This window comes from Capra hircus, chromosome 26, assembly GCF_001704415.2.
Source record: "Capra hircus breed San Clemente chromosome 26, ASM170441v1, whole genome shotgun sequence".
NCBI classification, from domain to species: Eukaryota; Metazoa; Chordata; class Mammalia; order Artiodactyla; family Bovidae; genus Capra; species Capra hircus.
The window spans coordinates 28,182,561-28,203,132 of NC_030833.1; the positions used below are offsets into that span (position 1 = coordinate 28,182,561).

Below are 20,572 nucleotides of genomic sequence, written 5' to 3' on the forward strand. Positions count from 1 at the left end.
CTGGTGCAGTCACCATGGAAAACAGTATGGAGCTTTCTCAAAAAATAAAAATAGAACTACCATATAACCCAGCAACTCCACTCCTGGGTATATATTCAAAAACAAACAAAAACACTGAATAGAAAAGATACAGTCATCCCAATGTTCATAGAGGCATTATTTATAATTGCCTGGGTACAGAAGCAACCTAAGTGTCCATCAACAAAAGAGTGGATAACTATATATACATATACATGTGTGTATATCACACATACAATGAAATACTACTCAGCCATAACAAAGAATGAAATTTTGCCATTTGTGGTAACATGAATGGACTTGAAGGGCATTATGCTAAAGTGAAATAAGCTAGACAGAGAAAAACAAATACTGTATAAGATCACTTATATATGGAATCTAAAAAATACAGCAATCTAGTGAATATAAAAAAACAGAAGCGGACTCATAGATTCAGAGAACAAACTAGTGTTTACCAGTAGGGAGAGGGTGGTGGTGGTGGTTGCGGTTTAGTTGCTCAGTCATGTCCAACTCTTGCGACCCCATGGACTGTAGCCCTCCAGGCTCTTCTGTCCATGGGATTTCCCAGGCAAGAATACCGGAGTGGGTCGCCACTTCCTTCTCCAGGGGATCTTCCCCACCAGGAATCAAACCTGGGTCTCCTGCATTGCAGGCGGATTCTTCACCAACTGAGCCACCAGGGAAGTCAGGGAAAGGTGCAATATAAAGGTGGGGGAGTGAGATATAAACTATTTGCTGAAACACAGGCTCTAGGATATACTGTACAACATGGAGAACAGAGTTAATATTTTGCAATAACTTGTATACAAATAATAAAATACATATAAAAAATAAAGGACACCAAATAGATCAGTCAAATGAATATGGACTGAATATTAGACAATATATTTGTACTGACATCAAATTTCTTGAGTGTAATAATGTTACTGTGATTATTTGGGAGAACATCATTATACTTAAGAGATCCATGCTAAAGTATTTAGGAGTGAAATATCATGATATCTGCAACCTACATTCAAATGATCAATGGTTTAGGAAAAAAAACATACATACGTACACACACAATATATATGGAAAAAGAGACAAAAGTGGTATCAAAACATTAACAACCAATAAATCTAGATGAGAGGTATATAGGAATTCATTGTACTATTATTTAAACTTTTCTGTGCTGGAATTTTTTTCAAAATAAAAAGTTATATAAGGGGAAGATGAGTGAAAATTAGGCAGAGAAGAATAAGGTCGATCTGGAGGGAGGCAGTAGGAGACATACAAAAGTAGCAATTTAAAGACTGAAGAGAATTAAGAAATAGAGGGTTAATTATATAGGACATAAATATAAGTAGTGTAAGAGTTACAGATCAGCAGAGATTTCAGGGAAAAAAAAACAAAACAGCATTTTAACAAGGTACTACAGGCACAGCAGAGTCTTAGACGGGCAGAACTAAGTGTCTATTAGGATAACATGAGTAGAAGTGTGCAAGCCACAGTATGTGTATACAGAAACACACACATGTAAACATACAAACATATGTATATATGCATATATTACATACATGCAGTTATGAGATGCCCTTTTGGACAGAAGGTACAAATATGGTTGAGAGTCAGAGTATAAAGAGTTCTGAAAACTCTAGAAGGGTTTGGATTTTATACAGGAGATACAGGGAACTCCTGGAGGTTTTTTGTATTTTCCCCTAAATAATAAAGTAATGCCTGCTTGCTTTGGGGGACAGATTATTGTCATGTGTTTGTTACTTGCATTCACTCAGATTCCAAATGACTTGGGGAGAGAAGAGGAGCTCCATCTAACTTCTTTGCAGTTAACACTTGATGTTTCAGGTCCTTTATTGGGCAGGGAGAGTTGGTAAAGTAATATACTATTTTTGGAAGATAAGGCTAGACAGTTTGAAAACGTTAAGTTTGGGCACAGTGTTTATTTCTGGAATTCCACCTTAAAACCACTACAGTTAAAAAAAAAAAAACAAAAAAAACCACTACAGTAAATAGAATGTTCTATAGCTTAAGTGCCCACTGAAATTTATAAGGAATTCCAGAAGACACTGGAGTACGGGCAGGTCTGTCTTTTGACCTGGGAGGCCCAGAGATCCTGCCAGATTTCCTAAGAGGTGAACACTTGTCATAATGATACTTGGCCCTTTTTTTTTTTTTTTACCATTTTCAAGTGGATTTTCTAACTATGCAACAATGAAAGAACAGATGCTATGAGAACCTAGATGTCTTATTAAAGAGATCCATGTCAACTTCTAACCTATTTATAAATTATAATAAAGATGACTATATGCTGCAGTAGTAGAAGCTGGAATGGAAAGAAAACAAATATATAAGAGGCATTTTCAAAAATATCAATTAACTTTGGTAATAAGACACAGGGGGCAAAAAGACTGTAAAGTTCCTATGTCTTACAGGTTACTCAAGAACAGGAAATATATCTAAATCATCTTTGCATCCTACACAGTTCTTTTTTATTATGACACTGAATAAATGCTTATGGATTAAAAGTGAGTCAAAGAAAACTTGATAAACATGGGAAAAGACCATGGAAGATAAAGACAAAATCTTGGGGAATGCTCAATTACGGACGGAAGGAAGAAATCAGGAATTTAAAAGGAAAAAGGAAAAAGTCAGAGAAACAGGAGGAGAAACAAGACTATGCTGAAGAGCTAAGCTGGATGTGACAAGCAGCTAAGGAGTCAAGGGAGTGAGGAAGGATAATAACCAAGACATAGGTCTGGCAATAAAGGGAGTCCTGATCACAGTCTGAAGCCAGACTGTAGAGGATTAAAGATGATGGGAGTCAACCAAACGGATGCAACTACCTATTCCTTAAGAAATCTTGAGACTGCCCAGCTAGTCCAGTGGTTAAGAATTCGCCTTTCAATGTAGGAGACACAGGTTTGATCCCTGGCCGGGGAACTAAGATCCCACATGCAGCAGGGCAACTAGGCCCACTTGACAGAGCTACAGAAGCCCAGGCCCAGCTAGAGAAAGCCTGTGCTGGATGCACAGAAAGAATGTTTTGTTTTTAATCTTATACTAAGAGGAAAAAGGGAAAATAGGTAACAATTCCTTAACACACATAACTGCCAGAAATGCCTCACTGGCCTCTGCACATGCAGTGAGGCTAAGGAAGCTATAAGGACTTACTTAACAACATTCATCCTAATTGGGAGCCTCAACCAACCAGGTAGACTGAATGAATACAGGAAAGATTCTATCTATATTATGTATGAAGACACAGCAAATCTTCACAGTTGCTACTAACAGCTGGTTTCATAAGTGCCCTTAAGAGGTCAAAGAAAGTAATACCTATTAGTGACTTAGTTTGTTGGACTTTAGTTAATGTGTGCTAAACCGGCTTTAGTCAATTAAGATTCTTTTTTCTGTTTGTTTAGTCTCACTATGAGACTATTAGAGGCTTTCCTCAAATATCCAGAGATGTTTAGCTGTTCATTCATATTGAAGAAGCTTATGCATAAATGCTGGCTGAAGGTTCTGTGTCAACTGTGAGTTTCAGTGTAGAGGAAGCATGCCAAACCTTTCATATATTTTCAGATATCAAGGAACTGAGGAATAATAGATTTGACTGCCTAATATGCATGGGACTAGTTAAGAACACTACTGTTCGTCACAGTCCATGGGGTCACAAGAGTTGGACACGACTTAGTGACTGAACCACCACCACCGTTTGTCAGAAGTGAAAGTGAAAGTCACTCAGTTGTGTCCAACTCTTTGCGATTCCATGGAATTCTCCAGGCCAGAATACTGGAGTGGGTAGCCTTTCCCTCCTCCCTTCTCCTTTCCTTTCTCTTCTTGGGTCTTCCCAACCCAAGAATAGAACCCAGGTCTCTCACAATGCAGACAGATTCTTTACCAGCTGTCAGAAAGCAAACATCAATTTCAGTTCCTAAAATGATTAGTTTTCTTGGGAAGTTAGATAAAAGAGTAGAGGCAAAAATCCACTGTCATAATTTTACCTCATTTGAAAACACACTTTAGGTACTTCCCTGGTGGTCTAGTGGTTAAGAATCCAACTGCCAATGCAGGGGACACGGGTTCTACCCCTGGTCTGGGAAGATTCCACATGCTGCAAGGCAACTAAGCCCATGAGCCACAACTACTGAGACCGTGGTCCAGAGCCCGGGCTCCAAAACAAGAGACGCCACCACAATGAGAAGCCTGAGCACCGTAACTAGACAGCAGCCCCCTACTTGTGGCAACTAGAGAAAGCCCCCATGTAGCACAAAGACCCAGTATAGCCAAAAATAAAAATAAATTTAAAAAAAAAAGAAAACACACTTTAGGAAAGATGCCTAAATGACAGCTAACTTATCCTACAAAGAAATATAAAGTTTCTGTATACATTCAGAAAAACACAGAAAATCACATCTTTTTATCTATCTGAGATAAATGATGTATATAACAGGTATATAATTTTATAGAACTACAACCAAGTAACTATCTGACCTCATCAAAGTTAAAAAGTCTTTTTATGTAGCAAATGTATAAAGACAGTCTGGAAACTACCAAGCTTCACGCATATGTGGTTTCAAAATATTCCTTTTTTTCTTTTGTCCCCTTTTAATAATTATTACCGGTTTTACAGTACTGATTTCTATAGATAAAAGGAAGTATCAGTTTCCAGAATCTCAGTGTCCCTAAATGAGAGGTATCTCAGTATTACAGCTTTATGCTAAAAGGACATACCTGGGTGAAACTCTACTACTTCACCAAACTTTTATTTAATAAGAGCGATCAAGTAAGTATCAAATCGCTTCATTCCAGGTAGTCCAGGTACAAATCTAAACCTGATTCTGTCAAATGATAACATGTTTTGAAAACAAAACACAAAAGCCTAAATTCCTTTTTTTCAAATACAAAATTAATTTTGCTAAGCTCATGTGCACTAACACACATGTACACATATACACATACATTTTATGGGTTTTAAAATGCATCTTTCATTCCAAGCAGAGGATAAAATGGCACAAATAACAGCATGGCTGCATTATGACAAAACTGTCCATATTCTGAAGGAAAAAGGATACATTTCACCTAAGTATACTGAATTTCACTTTAGTACCTAAATCAGTGATTCAAGTTACAAAATGTATACCTTCAATAACATTTTAACATTTCATTTCCCTCCAAACATTACAAAATACATGCTTAAAAAAACAACTTGATGAGATTAACATACACACACTACTATGCATAAAACAGATAACCAACAAGGATAGCTGTTGATATGTAGCTCAAGGAACCATACTCAATATTATATAATAACCCACAAGGAAAATAATCCGAAAAAGAATATAACTGAATCACTGTGCTGTACACTTGAAGGTTAAATTATATTGTATTTTGGTAAATGTTCTTCCAGCCTTTGTGGGTAAATGTAGATACACAGGAACAAGGAAATAAAAATTTTAAAGAAAAAACTTAGCAGATGGCCCACTCAGTATGATCATAATAGTATTTTACCCCATTGATTTGCTTACAGCAGAATCTCACTCCCTACACCAAACAATCCCATACCCCTGAAGTATAACCACAGGAACAGGGAAAATCTCTGCTCAGTAATCAGCTCTACAGAGACCAAATTATTTCTGCCATGCCTTAAATTAAGGATGTAGACTAGTGACTATTACTACTACCAGTGACTACTCAAGAAACAAAACTTGAAGGGGATGAGAACACAGTCTCATTTTAGCTGTTTTTAGTGTTAACTCTAAAACCCTGCTCAAATATTTCCATCTCTTGCATGGTTTTCCCGACTGCCTCAGCCCCAAATGCCATTCTGCAGAGGCTCCATGCTGAGTCAGCACATTGTTTCTATGATTGCAGATGGGCAAATGGAAAAACTGAGGCTTTCACACCCCCATAAAGATCAGATGATGCCCTCAATCTGTCTTTGCTAATGGGAAAACATTTTCCCTCTCAGATTACCAGCCCCCTACCCCCCACACAAAAAGAGCAAAGAGCAAAGAGCTGCATTTTGTCTCTTCCGGTTACCTGGTACCTAACAGCCTTAAGGATTACATTGACAATGGCAGAGTGAGTGAAAGTCAGGGCTCTGTCTAGTCTCTGTAAAAATGACCCAAAGAAAACCTTTGGTAAAAGGGCCTGGAGAAGAAAGGCACATTTAGACAGGAAGCAAACACAGGCTTTACTGTACTCATTTCCTAGCCCAAATCCCAAGTCTTATACAAAGCCACCCTAAACATTAAATACAAACAGATTAACTTTTAAACTCCCAAGCTCCAGCCGGCTCTATTTTTGGTCTCTCTAAAACGTTTCACACAGCCTATTTCTTTTTTTCCTACATCTAATCTGAGAAAGAAATTTTATTCGTTCCTATCACCTTTGCCGAAGAATGACAATGTCAGTCACAGATAGAGCTTCACTCTATATATGTGAAAGTGGTAAGTAAAAATTCCTAAATTTTTTTAAGAAAAAATTAAGTCCACTACAATCAAATGAAACATAGGATAATCCCCCCCAAATTCACATGTTTTTGAAAAGCACTTTCCTGTCTCACCATGCGTTATCTAATAATTGAGTTCAACAAGGCTGCAGGCTACAAGATCAATATACAAAAATAAATTACATTCTATATACTACCTATGAAATTAATAAAATGATTCCATTCACAACAGCATCAAAAAAACTTTTATTCCAAGTATTTTATTTAACAAAAAGATTGCAAATGCACTGAAAAATACAAAATACTGTTGAAAGAAATTTGAAAAGACCTAAATAAATGGGAAGATATCCCATATTCATGGATGAAAGATTTAATATTGTTAACACTGTAATACTCCCCAAATTGACAGATTCAATGCCATCTCTATCAAAACTTCAACTGCCTGTGCAGAAATGAACAAGAATATCCATGAAAAATTCATATGGAAATGCAAGGGATCGATTTCATCAAACTCATCATGAAAAAGTACAAAGTTGGATAATTCATTTGTCCCAATTTCGTAACTTACTATAAAGCTACAAGAACCAAAAGAGCATGGTACTGACATACGAAGACGTGTATCAGTGGAACAGAATTGAGAGTCCAGAAATAAACCCTCACGTTTATGGTTAATTGACTTGTGATAAGAATGCCAAGACAAGTCAATGAAGAAAGACTAGTCTTTTCAACAAACCGTGCGGGAACAATGAGATATTCACATGCAAAAGGATAAAGTTAGACCGTGATCACGTGCCATATACAAAAATGAGCTCAAAATGGATTAAAGACTTAGGTGTTGAAGATAACCTATGAATGTCTTAGAAGATAACACGGGCAAAAAAGTTTGTGACCTAGGACTGGACAATGGTTTCCTAGAAATGACAATAAAGACAAAGCAAAAAAAAAAAAGGAACTGGACTTCATCAAAATTAAAACTTTTCTGTTTCAAAGGTTATTATCAAGAAAGTGAAAAGACAACCAACAGAATAGGAAAAAATATTTGCAAATTATATACCCGGTAAGAAACTAGTATGTGGAATACATAAAGAACTCTTACAATTAAATAATAAAAAGACAATGCAATTTTTTAAATGGACAAAAGAGATTAGAATAGACTTTTCTCCAAAGAAGATAAACAAATGGCCCACAAGATGAAATGATGCTCAACAGCATTAGACACTAGGAAAATACCAATCAAAACCACAATGAGACACCACTTCATACCTACTAGGATGGCTATAATTAAACAAACAAACAATAACAACAAGAGTTGGCAAGGATATGGAGAAATTGGAATGTTCATACATTTTCAGTGACAATGTAAAATGGTGCAGCCATTTTGGAAAACAGTTTGGCAGTTTCTCAGGGTTTAATATAGAGTTACCATAGACCCAGCAATTTTACTCCTAGATATCTACCCATGAGAACTGAAAACTTACATCCACACTAAAACATGTATACTAATATTTATAATAACCAAAAACTAGAAACAGTCTGAATGTCCATCTACTGACGGGTGGAAAAATAAAATGTGGTATATCCATAATATGGAATACTATTTGACCATAAAAATGAATGAACGAAACATTGATACATGTTACATGGATATACCTGCATGAACCTTGAAAACATTACTCTAAGTAAAAGAAGCCAGACACAAAAGGCCACATAGTGTATGATTTAATTTACATGAACTGTCCAGAACAAGCAAATCCACAGAGACAAGAGAGTAGATTAATGGTCTCCAGGGAAGAGGGGAGGAGAAGGCAATGGCACTCCACTCCAGTACTCTTGCCTGGAAAATCCCATGGATGGAGGAGCCTGGTGGGCTGCAGTCCATGGGGTCGCAAAGAGTCGGACATGACTGAGTGACTTCACTTTCACTTTGTACTTTCATGCATTGGAGGAGGAAATGGCAACCCACTCCAGTGTTCTTGCCTAGAGAATCCCAGGGGCAGGAGAGCCTGGTGGGCTGACGTCTATGGGGTCACACAGAGTCGGACACGACTGAAGTGACTTAGCAGCAGCAGCACCAGCAGGGAAGAGGGGAATGGAGAGTGACTACTAATGTGATTCTTTCTGGAGCAGAAAATGCTCTAGAAGTAGACAATAGTGATGACTATACAACCTTGTGAATACACTAAAAACCAAGTTGTACACATAAAATGGGTGAGTTTTGTGGTATGTTAATTATATCTGAATTTTTTTTTTAATTTAAAGGAACCATTTGTCTCAGCAGCAAAATGTTCCTAAGGAGAAATGGAATAATATGAGTTCTCCATTAGTAAAGGTCAGTTTTCCCAAGAACAGGACTCATAATGTTCTCAGCAGACTGGAATTTTTGCCAGGTATGTTATTCTGCAAAGTTAACAAAGGGATCTTTGAAAAGATGATCTACAATCACCCTATCCTAACACATCAACTATTAACTTATCCATGTTCCCTTCCAGTCTATACACATGTATATTTTCACATATCTATAATCTATACAAAATTCAGTTCAGTTCAGTCGCTCAGTCGTGTCCAACTCTTTGCGACCCCATGAATCACAGCACACCAGGCCTCCCTATCCATCACGAACTCCCAGAGTTCACCCAGACTCACTGGAATGCAGAAGTATGAAGTCAAGAAACACCTGGAGTAACAGGCAAATTTGCCCTTGGAATACGGAATGAAGCAGGGCAAAGACTAATAAGAGTTTTGCCAAGAAAATGCACTAGTCATAGCAAACACCCTCTTCCAACAACACAAGAGAAGACTCTACTCATGGACATCACCAGATGGTCAACACCGAAATCAAACTGATTATATTCTTTGCAGCCAAAGATGGAGAAGCTCTATACAATCAACAAAAACAAGACCAGGAGCTGACTGTGGCTCAGATCATGAACTCCTTATTGCCAAATTCAGACTGAAATTGAAGAAAGTAGGGAAAACCACTAGACCACTCAGGTTATGACCTAAATCAAATCCCTTATGATTATACAGTGGAAGTGAGAAATAGATTTAAGGGACTAGATCTGATAGATAGAGTGCCTGATGAACTATACAAAATAGTCAGTATAAATTTTCCATATTGCTACATGGCCTTTAAGGACCATATGATCGTTAAAAGGTTGTGATTAATTGACACCTATCATTTTCTTAACTCCTTTACTTCCATGTCCTGTCTTAAAGTGTTAGACATATTTAAGTCATCTCTAATTTTTCACTATTTATAGGTATTTTTGCAATATACAAGCAACATGAAAAGCCAACATATCTCTTTTCTCCTCTGGAATTGTATCACTGATTTAAGATTTCCAGGGGAAAAAAATTACTAAACCCTTTGAAGGATATTTTTATGATTCCTGGTTGCCGTCCAAAAGTATTACAAAGTTACATTGCTATCAGCAACAAAAACTTGCTATATTAGACACTGATTATGTCAAAAGCATAAAAAATAGCCATGTTAAAAAATTTTATCCAAGTAATTTGAGATCTTCCTTTAATCTTCTAACTTTGATTATTCAAGGCTTTCCAAAATCCATGAGAATTTGTTCTATTTCTTTTAAACTTTGCTGTCTTTTTCAGTCACTGACAGTTAAAGAGAATGAAGTTTTTTTTTTTTAATTCAGCATTCTTACTCTAAAGAGGATAGAACATGTAATCAATTGCATTGTTTTCCTTAAAACATATACACATGTGGCCACCTCATAAGTAACAGCATCGGCTAGAAAAGCCTAGAATTCAATCACACACACAAAAAACACCTACTTCGATTAGCCACTTTTCAAAGTTTCGACATCCAGAGGAATTCCAGACTCAGCACTTCCCTGTAGGGGCCCCAGTTCAATCTCTGGTCAGGGAGCTAAGATCCTGCAAGCCACATGGGCCCACCAAAAAAAAAATTTTCAACTTCCATTAACAACTAGGTGCACACATGACCCAAGGTGTCTCTCTTGACTTGCAATCATTAGTCTAGAGAAAGACCAAGACCACCACCAAAGAGTCTACAGAATCATTACATAAAAATAATGGTTAACTGAGCTCTGTGGAAAATTCTTAAAGAGATAGGAATACCAGACCACTTTACCTGTCTCCTGAGAAACCTGTATACAGGTCAAGAAGCAACAATTAGAACCAGACAAGGAACAACTAGGACAGGAGTTCACAACTGGGAAAGGAGTAAAACAAGGCTGTATATTGTTACCCTGCTTATTTAACATATGTGCAGAGTACATCATTCAAAATCCTGGGGCTGGATAAATCACAAGCTGGAATCAAGACTGCCAGGAGAAATATCAACAACCTCAGGTATGCAAATAATACTGCTCTAACAACACAAAGTGAAGAGGAAATAAAGAGCCTTTTGATGAAGGTGAAAGAGGAGAGTGGAAAAGATGGCTTAAAAACCCAACATTCAAAAAACTAAGATCATGGCATTCAGTCCCATCATTTCATGGCAAACATAAGGGGAAACAAGTAGAAGCAGTGACAGATTCGATTTTCCTGGGCTCCAAAATCACTGCAGATGGTGACTACAGCCATGAAATTAAAAGACACTTGCTCCTTGGAAGGAAAGCTATGACAAACCTAAACAGCATATTAAAAAGCAGAGCCATCACTTTGCCTACAAAGGTTGGTATAGTCAAAGCTATGGTTTTTCCAGCAGTCATGTACAGATGTGAGAGTTGGACCAGAAAGAAGGCTGAGCACTGAAGAACTGATGCTTTAGAACTGTGGTGTTGGAGAAGACTCTTGAGAGTCCCTTTGATTGCAAGGAGATCAAACCAGTCAATCCTAAAGGAAATCAACCCTGAATATTCATTGGAAGGACTGATGCTAGAAGCTGAAGCTCCAGTACTCTGATGTAAAGAGCCTGGAAAAGACAGTGATGCTGGAAAAGATTGAAGGCAAAAGGAGAAGCAGGCGGCAGAGGATGGATGGTTAGATAGCATCACCGACTCAAAGGACATGAATCTGAGCAAACTCCTGGACACAGCGAAGGGCTGGAGTCCACAGGATCACAAAGAGTCCGACACAACCTAGCAACTGAACAACAAACAGCGAAGTGACTGGTACTGGTATAGAAGCATTTTCACATTCACTATCACACTAATCCTTACTAAGTATAGTACGAGTTAGAAAATATCCCATTTTACTATGAAAAAAACTGAAGCTTAAAGAGGCGAAGTTACTTGTCCAAAGTAGATTCGGGAAAAGCACATATTTTTTAACCTTTACGCTAGCAGATAGTAGCCTCCCCACAGGATGTGAATTCAACGAAAGAAACATTCCCATCTACGTCTGACAGCAAGAGAGGGTTAAGTACGAAGAAATGAGGATCTCATCATATCAATATTTATGATCAATGGTCGCACTGATGTCAAAGTGGGGAAGAGTCAGCACCCCCATTATGTCCATCAAGCCCTCAGCCAGTCTAATAAACACATCATCTTCAGCTTCCAGCATCAGTGCTTGTTCTTAGTCCCCTTTCTGCCCCTTCCACAGCCTGCCTCCCTGAACATCCCTCTATGCGGACATCCTAGAGGTGCCAGTGATGTGATGTGGAAAGAACGCTTCCTATTGTCTCTCCTTTGCAGTGCTGGTAGGATTTGGGGTTTCTTGTTTGTGTTCTGAGAAAAAGAAGATGAAAAGACAATACTGAAATTGTATTCAATCCCAGTCATCCATTTCTATGTATTTAGCTTAATAAATGTCCTTTACGTGCCAAGCAAATCTTACTGGAATTGACGCTTACTACCAATAAAATGTATATTTAGAGGAAAGGGCTCCTTAGGAAGAAATATACTAATTTATATGTAACTAAAGTACTGTAAACATCTAATTCAAGTCCAGAGGTTTGCTCTTGAAAGTTGAAGCAGTTCAAGAGCAAATAAAATCATAAAATATTATGTTGGCTCAGTCTATTTTGTACATTTTCCTGGTTGATAAGATTTTAACTTGTGTTTAGCGCTGCTAATAATTAAAATTAACCACTACCTCATAGTATGGTACTGGTTTGGAATGATAAAAACCAAGAGAAAAAACAGAACAAGATCCTTTCCTATTTCATCCAGGTAATACTAAGTCAGACCTGGTATTCATCTATGGCATGTCTTGACCTAAAAGACTTCAGTGATACTAACACAAATAACCTTCAAAATTCAGACTGGATCCTCTGTAAGAATTTTGTTTACATGATAAAAAACCTGAAAAGGGGAACGCACAAATGCATGAATGGGACACATGCTTCAAATGCTTTAATGGCTATTTCAATGGAAATGTCACAGATGGGCACCTTGAACAAAAATTAAAAGAATCAAAGAAGTTTCATCCCATAGTCCCAAATCCAATCTTCACTACTCTCACAGAAGAAACAATAACAACAACAAAATCACTCAGGGATATCTAAAACAAGTTAGTTAACTCAAAAGAAGAAGAAATAGTTTACACTTGACTACCTAAGGCTTCAATCTAGATATCAACACCCATTTCATAAAACAGGCTCATAGTCTAATACTAGCAGAGGAGAAAAACTCAAAAAAAAAAAAAAACTAAAAGACAATGAGGTCACACATCCAGACTCATTTTCTATGTAACAAAATGCCTGTCAAAGATGACTTGAATGCCAGATATCAAAAATATTGACATCAAAATCAGAAGGCAAATAAAAACCAATGGCAAAGCTGAATATTTGTTTAAAGGTACCCTGAACTTGGAACCAGAAGGCCTGCTTGTTGGAATGGAAAGACTTCCATGCTAGAGTCAGGTTCTAAGGCTATTGATGCTACTAGTTAGGTGGGTAGCCTTACACAAATCACTTAGCTTTCTCTCCTCATTCTCTCCTACTCTAGAGAGGCTGACTAGACCAATGGTTAAGAGGTTGACTAGACCAAAGTTTCCTAAACTCACCTCATCACAAGAACTACCTCACAGTAACTGTTAACAGTGTAGAGTCCAAAGCCCCTTCCCTAGAGACTCTAGTTCAGGGGGTCTCTTAGTGAGGCTTAGGAAGTAATTCTTAGTAAGTGATCCAAGTCAGTCTCACCATTTGGTAAGTTTCACAAACTGGACCACATGATCATGAGCTGTTGCCTGTCTTCCAGCTCAGATTCTATACTATCTGGATGTTTCAAAATTATGTTCTAAAACTGTGCAAAATTATACTAGTATCACATTTTCACATTAATTTGCAAAGAATTAATAAACCTACAAGATCAAAAAAACAAATACATCCACCCCCACCCCTTCACCCCGACACCATTCACACCTTTAAATATCAATAAAAACATCCTCCTAGATTCTAGGCAAATGGAACACTGTATTTGGTGAGGAAAAAATTTTCAATATTAAGCTCTCAGCACATTAATACGGAAAGACTTGTGTTACAGGAAGGGAGAACTCGTACTCCTAATGTTTAAGTGAAAATTACACACTGTATTCTTCCCTTAAAGAACATTATCTAATGAGTTTACCTGTTTCGAGTTTTAAAAAAAAATAAAGAAATAGTCTGGCAAAGTCTGCAGCGGCTATAAATCAGCGTGCTCCGCAATACTGGAATACAACCGTTACAAAGCTAAAAGAAACAAAAGGAAGCAAAACAAACCAGGTGGCTCAGAGCCCACAGACTTTAGCTAGGTTTTGCCAGGTATAGCAAGAGCCTCCAGGGCACTTTCTGCTCACAAAGGTAGCAACCTTTAACTTTTCCTTCCTCTATACTTTGCTTTAGGTGATTTTTCTAAAATTTTCGTAATCTACTAGTGGGATTTACTTTTATTCTCTTTCTTAGATTTATAAGTAACTATAAAGCTTACAAAGAGAAAGGCTGATGGTGCGGCACACGGGGTGGGGGGGTGGTGGGCAGGGCTGTACAGGAGGCTCGATGGCAACCAATTATCACAAACGTGGCTAGAAAAAGTGTAAATAAAATCAAGATTAAAACACAAAACTGGGTTTGAGTTAGCCCTGCAACACAAACAGATGTGAGACTAAGAGGGAAACAGGACCGCATACATTAGCTACTAGTCAGTGGTTAGAGTAAGCCACTAACTACACCGGCAGCTGACTACAACACAGTGCTAGCCCAAAACAGTATCAAAGTGAATCCTGACCTACAATACTGGAAACAGAACTGTTTGGATTTAGGATCATACACATTAGAAATTGACTTACTTTAACGGCAAAAGTGGGGACACCAGCTGTTAGGTATGACATCACAAAAGCGCTGGTTTAAGGTGGTATTTAATGTTTAAATACATTTCTGTGTCTGTTGCTTTCAACAAGCCCTGAAGCAATGTTTTGATCAAACCTCACGCTCAATTAAAATCAAAATGTAAAATCGAGATCAAGGGATCAGCATAATAGAATGGTTAAGAGTATGGGTCTGGTTGTGACACCAACCCCAAAACAACAAATTACTCAATGACCTTGAACACATCATTTCACCTATGCCTCAATTTCCTCATCTGTAAAATGGAGATGCCACCTCAATCAGTTATCAGAAGATTTAAACAAGGTGATTCATGTAAAGCACTAAGCCCTGCACCTTGCAGAGATAAGCACCTTAAGTAATAATAATGAGCTAACTGCAAAATTAGCATAATTACTGTCTTCTAACCTCAAGGCAAGCTATGAGTTTCCTGGTAGCCAGGCCTGCATGCATGCTAGGGTGCTTCAGTCCTGTCTGACTCTTTGCAACCCTATGGAGGGTAGCCTGCCAGGCTCCTCTGTCCATAGGATTCTCCAGGCAAGAATACTGGAGTGGGTTGCCATGCCCTCCTCCAGGGAATCTTCTCCACCCACGGATTGAAAACGTGTCTCTTATGTCTCCTGCATTGGCAGGCGTGTTCTTTACCACTAGCACCAAAGCCAAAAACTTCTAATCATTAGAAAGAAGATTGTTTACATATACTACATAACACAGAAAGGTGGTGGTTGTTTTAGTCGCTTAGTCATGTCTGACTCTTTTGCGACCCCATGGACTATAGCCCCCCAGGCTTCTCTATGGGATTTCCCAAAAAAGAATACTGGAATGGGCTGCCATTTCCTTCTCCATGGGCTCTTCCCGACACCCAGAACTGAACCCACATCTCTTGCATTGGCAGGTGGATTCTTTACCACTGAGCCACCTGGGAAGCCACTACATAAAGGCAGCTTTTCATTTCTTTCCACATTACAGAAACTTTGCCCTTCCTTAGTAATGAATAACTGAGGCTGATGATGCAGACCAATATCTAGGAAAGGCTTCAACGCAGACATTTTTAATTAGGAAGGATAATTTTCAATCAGATATGGATTAAGGGTCTAACCTGTGTAGAGGAGTTATATTTGGTGTTGTTAGGAGAAAGAAGAAAGGAGAAGAAGTAAAAGTCTTCAAACCATCCCATAAAGCATTATTCAATGGAGAAAAACAGTGGCAGGTTGACTGTTCACATTACTTCATAACTGAATCAGAAAATGAAGAAGGAAAGAAAAATCAGGTGAAATATTTTAACTAACACAGAGGTGAGGTGAGGTGAGGTGAAGTCGCTCAGTCGTGTCCAACTCGCGACCCGTTGCGACCCGTTGCGACCCTGTGGACTGTAACCTGCTAGGCTTCTCCGTCCATGGGATTCTTCAGGCAAGAATACTGGAGTGGATTGCCATTTCCTTCTCCAGGGGATCTTCCCGACCTAGGGATCGAACCCGGGTCTCCCGCATTGGAGGCAGACGCTTTAACCTCTGAGCCAAAAAAAGAAATAATGCAGCTATTAGTATGGTTAAAACGGCCACATTCATTCAAAAAAAAAAAAAAAATCAAGGAAAGGAAGGCGAAAAATCAATTATTTCGACAGTTTAATCAACAAGCACCCACTCTAGCCTTTTAAGATCATGGCTTAAATTTTCCATTTGCAATCAACTGTCATTGCCCACTCTTCCAAATAAGCTACTAGCATGAATGCACCTTAAATTTATACTGTCTTCTTAAATGAATACATTATTCTGGTTACAGATAAAAAAAAATCTTGTGCATTATCTTTTTTTTTTAATTCACAGGAAAATATTATCAATTCAATGAATTTAAAGGATATATTTCAAAGAAAGTACTGTGAGAGGTAATTTGGGGAAAGGGAAAAGTTCCTTGTAAAAATTAATCATTCAGAGGAAAACTGTTCAAGGACAATCAAAACCAAATTTCAAAATAATGCAAATCTTGAGATTTTGAGAGAGGGGCAGGATTAATGAATGGCAAGGGGCAGAACTAAATTCTCAAAGAAAGAAAATAAAAGATACAAAAGTGAAGAGAAGATTTCAGCAGGGAGTACACACCAATGCTACCAGTCCATCAGCAGATATGCAAAAATTCTGAATAATAAAAAAAAATAGAATATATTATCTCTATCAATATTGGGAAATTTAGCAACATAAGGAAAATAAAGTATTTCAAAGCCATTTTCAAGCATTTCAAGACATTTTTCTGTATTCCACATTCTACTGCAAAATGAAAAAAGAGACTGGTTAGATGCTCTAATTAACAGTTTGGTAGTGAAAGAATAATGCCATCTCCAAAGAAGCTCTGTCACTTAGAGATAATGGACATTTTCTTTTTACTGTTTAAGAATCTAGAAGAATCCCCTTCTGCTTTTAAATGCAAATTACCCCATCTCTGAAGCGCATTCTGCTCTATCTGAAAATTACTGCAGTGTGATCCTGTTCCAGAGAGGACAGCGTTCAGGGAGGAAAATGGATTTAGGACAACTGCATAATCTATGCTCATATCATCACATCCATTGAGCTGTCACCACTTACACCTGGCTTTCTTCAGTGGAGAGACCACTCTCAGTGATCAAAATTCTACTGGAAGAAGGAAAAGTTAGTTTTGAGGACTACTGGTTCATTAAAAGGTTACATACACATTCTAATACATGAACATGCACCCACATCATAACAATTTTAAAACTCAGTATCAAAAACTTGGCATTCAACTAACAAAGCTAGCTACTTACTGGAAACATTTTTAAAGTCAGAATTTCAGTGATAACAGTATGAGTTGCCGGTTTGTTACACGGTAAAACAAACAGAAAACACCACTATGCAAGAAAGGTGAGCACACCACCCTCTGTACTTCTTTTTCCTGGTAAAGCTCCCTGGAACAGTGAACAATGACTGGCAGACATACTTCCATTTAACATACCAGGTGATCAAGGTTATTAAAAAGAACACTTTTAAACCAGAAAGTCTCAAGAAATTGACAAACCATATAGAGGAATTAATCCCATTGTTAAAGATCCAAACTTTCTGCCAAAACCACACTTGGTTTGGGAAATTTTATTTGTTGTTAGGTAAATGTAAACAAACAGTGAAGAAAGCTAAGCAATATAGAGCCTCATAAAAGGTTAACTTATCTCTAGTCTTTCCAAGTTATATATTAACAAATTGCTTTAGTTTAAAAAACAACAACAACAACAACAAAACATCTCTTTTCCAGCGAAGGCAAGTCAACTAAATGAGTGATTTTCTTTAGTGATACCTGGCTTATCCCATACCCTATTCTCAAAAGCAGGCCCTAATCTCTCCCACAGGTCACCAGACAACCAGGAACTGAAGCAACTGAAAATGCACTTCCAATCTCGGAAATATCAACTGATTGCTCTGGGTTTAGAAAAGCCATTTAAACGTTCTCCAAATGCCTGAGTTTAGTACATAGCAACCAAATGGCACAGCATGGCATCAGCGAGTCCCTTTTTTCATCTACCCACTCAGAATCCCGCAATGAATGCAGCAGATTTCTCAAGGCCAGAGTGCAGGGGGTAAGAGTACCATGAAAATAGGAAGTACCAGAAAATAGGAAGCCTGCTTTGATAGGGAAGGAAGCAAGCCAGGGCAGTCTTGTGGTTTTAAAGAACCTAGAAGAGCTTACTAGTTCAATCCACCCTCAAATCCATGCCACCCTTTCAACTTTACAATTAAAAGAGAGGAGAAATTCCGGTCAACTCGCCTTGGGGGGTTGGTCTGAGGGTAGAGGACTCAAGTAGGGAGGAGGATGGAGTGAGAAAGAGGAAGCCAATGAAAGGATACCAAAATTTTCCCACCTTTCTTAAATTCTTCCAGCATAGCGTCCAACTTGGTGTCATTGAAAACAAAGTGCAAGGGGTGGTTATAAAATTTCGTGATGGTTTTCAGGGGAGTACAGTCATCTGGATCCACGAAGGCCAAGTCTTTGACGAAGAGGAGGTCCACTATGTTGGAGCGTTCCCCCTCAAATACTGGAATGCGAGTGTAGCCGCTCTCCATGATCTCCGACATGGTGTTGAAGTCCAGAATGGCTTCGCCGGTGATCATGAAACAGTCCCGGAGGGGAGTCATCACGTCCTCCACCGTCTTGGTGCGGAGCTCCAGCGCCCCTTGGATGATATTCAGCTCCTCCTTTACGAGGTCATTGTAGGGGTCTGTGACCCGGAGCATCTCCAGCAGCTTTTCCCGGTTATAGACGGTGCCTATCTCCTGGCCCAGAACGCAGTCCAGCAGCTTGCTGACCGGGTAAGAAGCGGGAAAGGTCATCATCATGAAAAACTTGGTGAGAAAGATTGTGTTGGCTCCCACAGCCAGGCCGTGCCGGGAGCAGATGGCCTGGGGCACGATCTCCCCGAAGATGACGATGCCGATGGTGGAGACCACCACCGCCACCAGGCCTGAGCCAGCGATGTCGTCGAGCAGGATGGTGAGCGTGGTGTTGACCAGCACGTTGCCCAGCAGCAGCGAGCACAGCAGGTAGTTGCCCTGCCTGCGCACGGGCTCGATGCGCTTGGCGTAATTCTTCTCCTTCTCGGTGCCGCAGTTCTGCACAATGCGCAGCTCCATCGGGTCTAGGGCCATGAGTCCAAGGTTGAGGCCGCTGAACATGCCCGACAGGCACAGGAGCAGCGAAATGAAGATAACCTGCAGCCAGAAGGGCAGCAGGAACTTCTTTTCCTCCCCCACGATCATCTTGGTATCCTCGCCATCGTGATAAATCCAGGTGGTCTCGGCCCACGGGGGCGGCGGGAGCCCGGCCACCCCGGAGCCGCCCTTGCCCCCGACGGCGCTACCCGCGGACCCCGAGCCGCCGGCGCCTAGGGCTGGCGTGGAGAGCGACGTGCACAGGTAATAGGACTTGCTCTTCTCCATCTTGCGCAGCGGTTTGATCTCTATCTCAATGATGCCCGATGTACGGCGGTTGAGAATGATATGGGGCAAGATGATGATATCTGATGTGCGGATGCCGCAGCGCTGGGGGCCGCTGTCCGGCTCCGGCGGCGCGGGGCCCCCCAGCCCGCGCTCGCCGGGGCTGTGGCGCCGCCGCTCGTGCTCTGTGAATGCAATGCGGGACCATGTCTCGTTGTTGATGTTCTGCCCGTACACCCGCAGCTTGACCCGGGTCCGCTCGCTCACCCGCAGCGCCCCCCCTTCCATGAACGACACGTCGTTTGTGTCCTCCAGCCGCAACCCGATGATCACCGTCTCTTCGTTCTCGCCCACCGCCGTGCAGCCGCCCGCGCCGCAGCAGCAGCTCAGCAGTAGCAACGGCAGCAGCCGCCCCGCCGCCTGCAGGAGCCCCCGGCCGCGGGCGCTGAGGCTGCGGCGCGCCGCCATCTTCCAAGAGGGCAGTGCGGCGGCTGCCTGCCCGCCCGCCATCTTTACTTCGGGTTCACAAGCGCCACAGCCAATCATAGGGTGGCTGCTCCAGCTGCGGCTTCATCCTTCTCAGCCGGCGGCGCGAGCGCAGGCACCGGCCCTGGGGCGAGATTGCAATGCAGTGTTCGAACCCACTGCTCAGCAATCCGCCTCCCTGACTGACACTGACTCGGCCTGGGCCAGCACCGAGACCTCGAGGCTAGCGGGAGGGGGGAGAAGGTAGGGGGAGTGCCAGCGGCTCCTGCGAGAGGCAGGCCGACCAGCCAATCACCAGCAGATGCCCGCCTTCCCAGCCTTGGGGCTGGAATGGGGGCGTGGCCATGAGCGGCGCCGCGAGCCAATGGCAAGATAAGTGGGTGGGGAGACGAGAGACAGCGTCCTCCTCTGCACTCTAAGTTTCCAACTGAAAGGCGCGTGACTCTTGTGTAT

The 20,572-nt window shown here is 40.4% G+C and overlaps 1 protein-coding gene across 2 annotated transcripts in view; it reads right to left on the bottom strand.

The window, feature by feature from the left end:
* Nucleotides 1-20,364, bottom strand: part of CNNM2 (cyclin and CBS domain divalent metal cation transport mediator 2) — a 175,137-nt gene extending 154,773 nt beyond the window's left edge. For both annotated transcript variants that reach the window (XM_018041158.1, XM_018041157.1), the window contains exon 1: nucleotides 18,562-20,364. In XM_018041158.1, coding sequence (XP_017896647.1) covers nucleotides 18,562-20,179 — 1,618 coding nt within the window. In that variant the 5' untranslated portion in view covers nucleotides 20,180-20,364. The remainder of the gene's footprint in view (nucleotides 1-18,561) is intronic.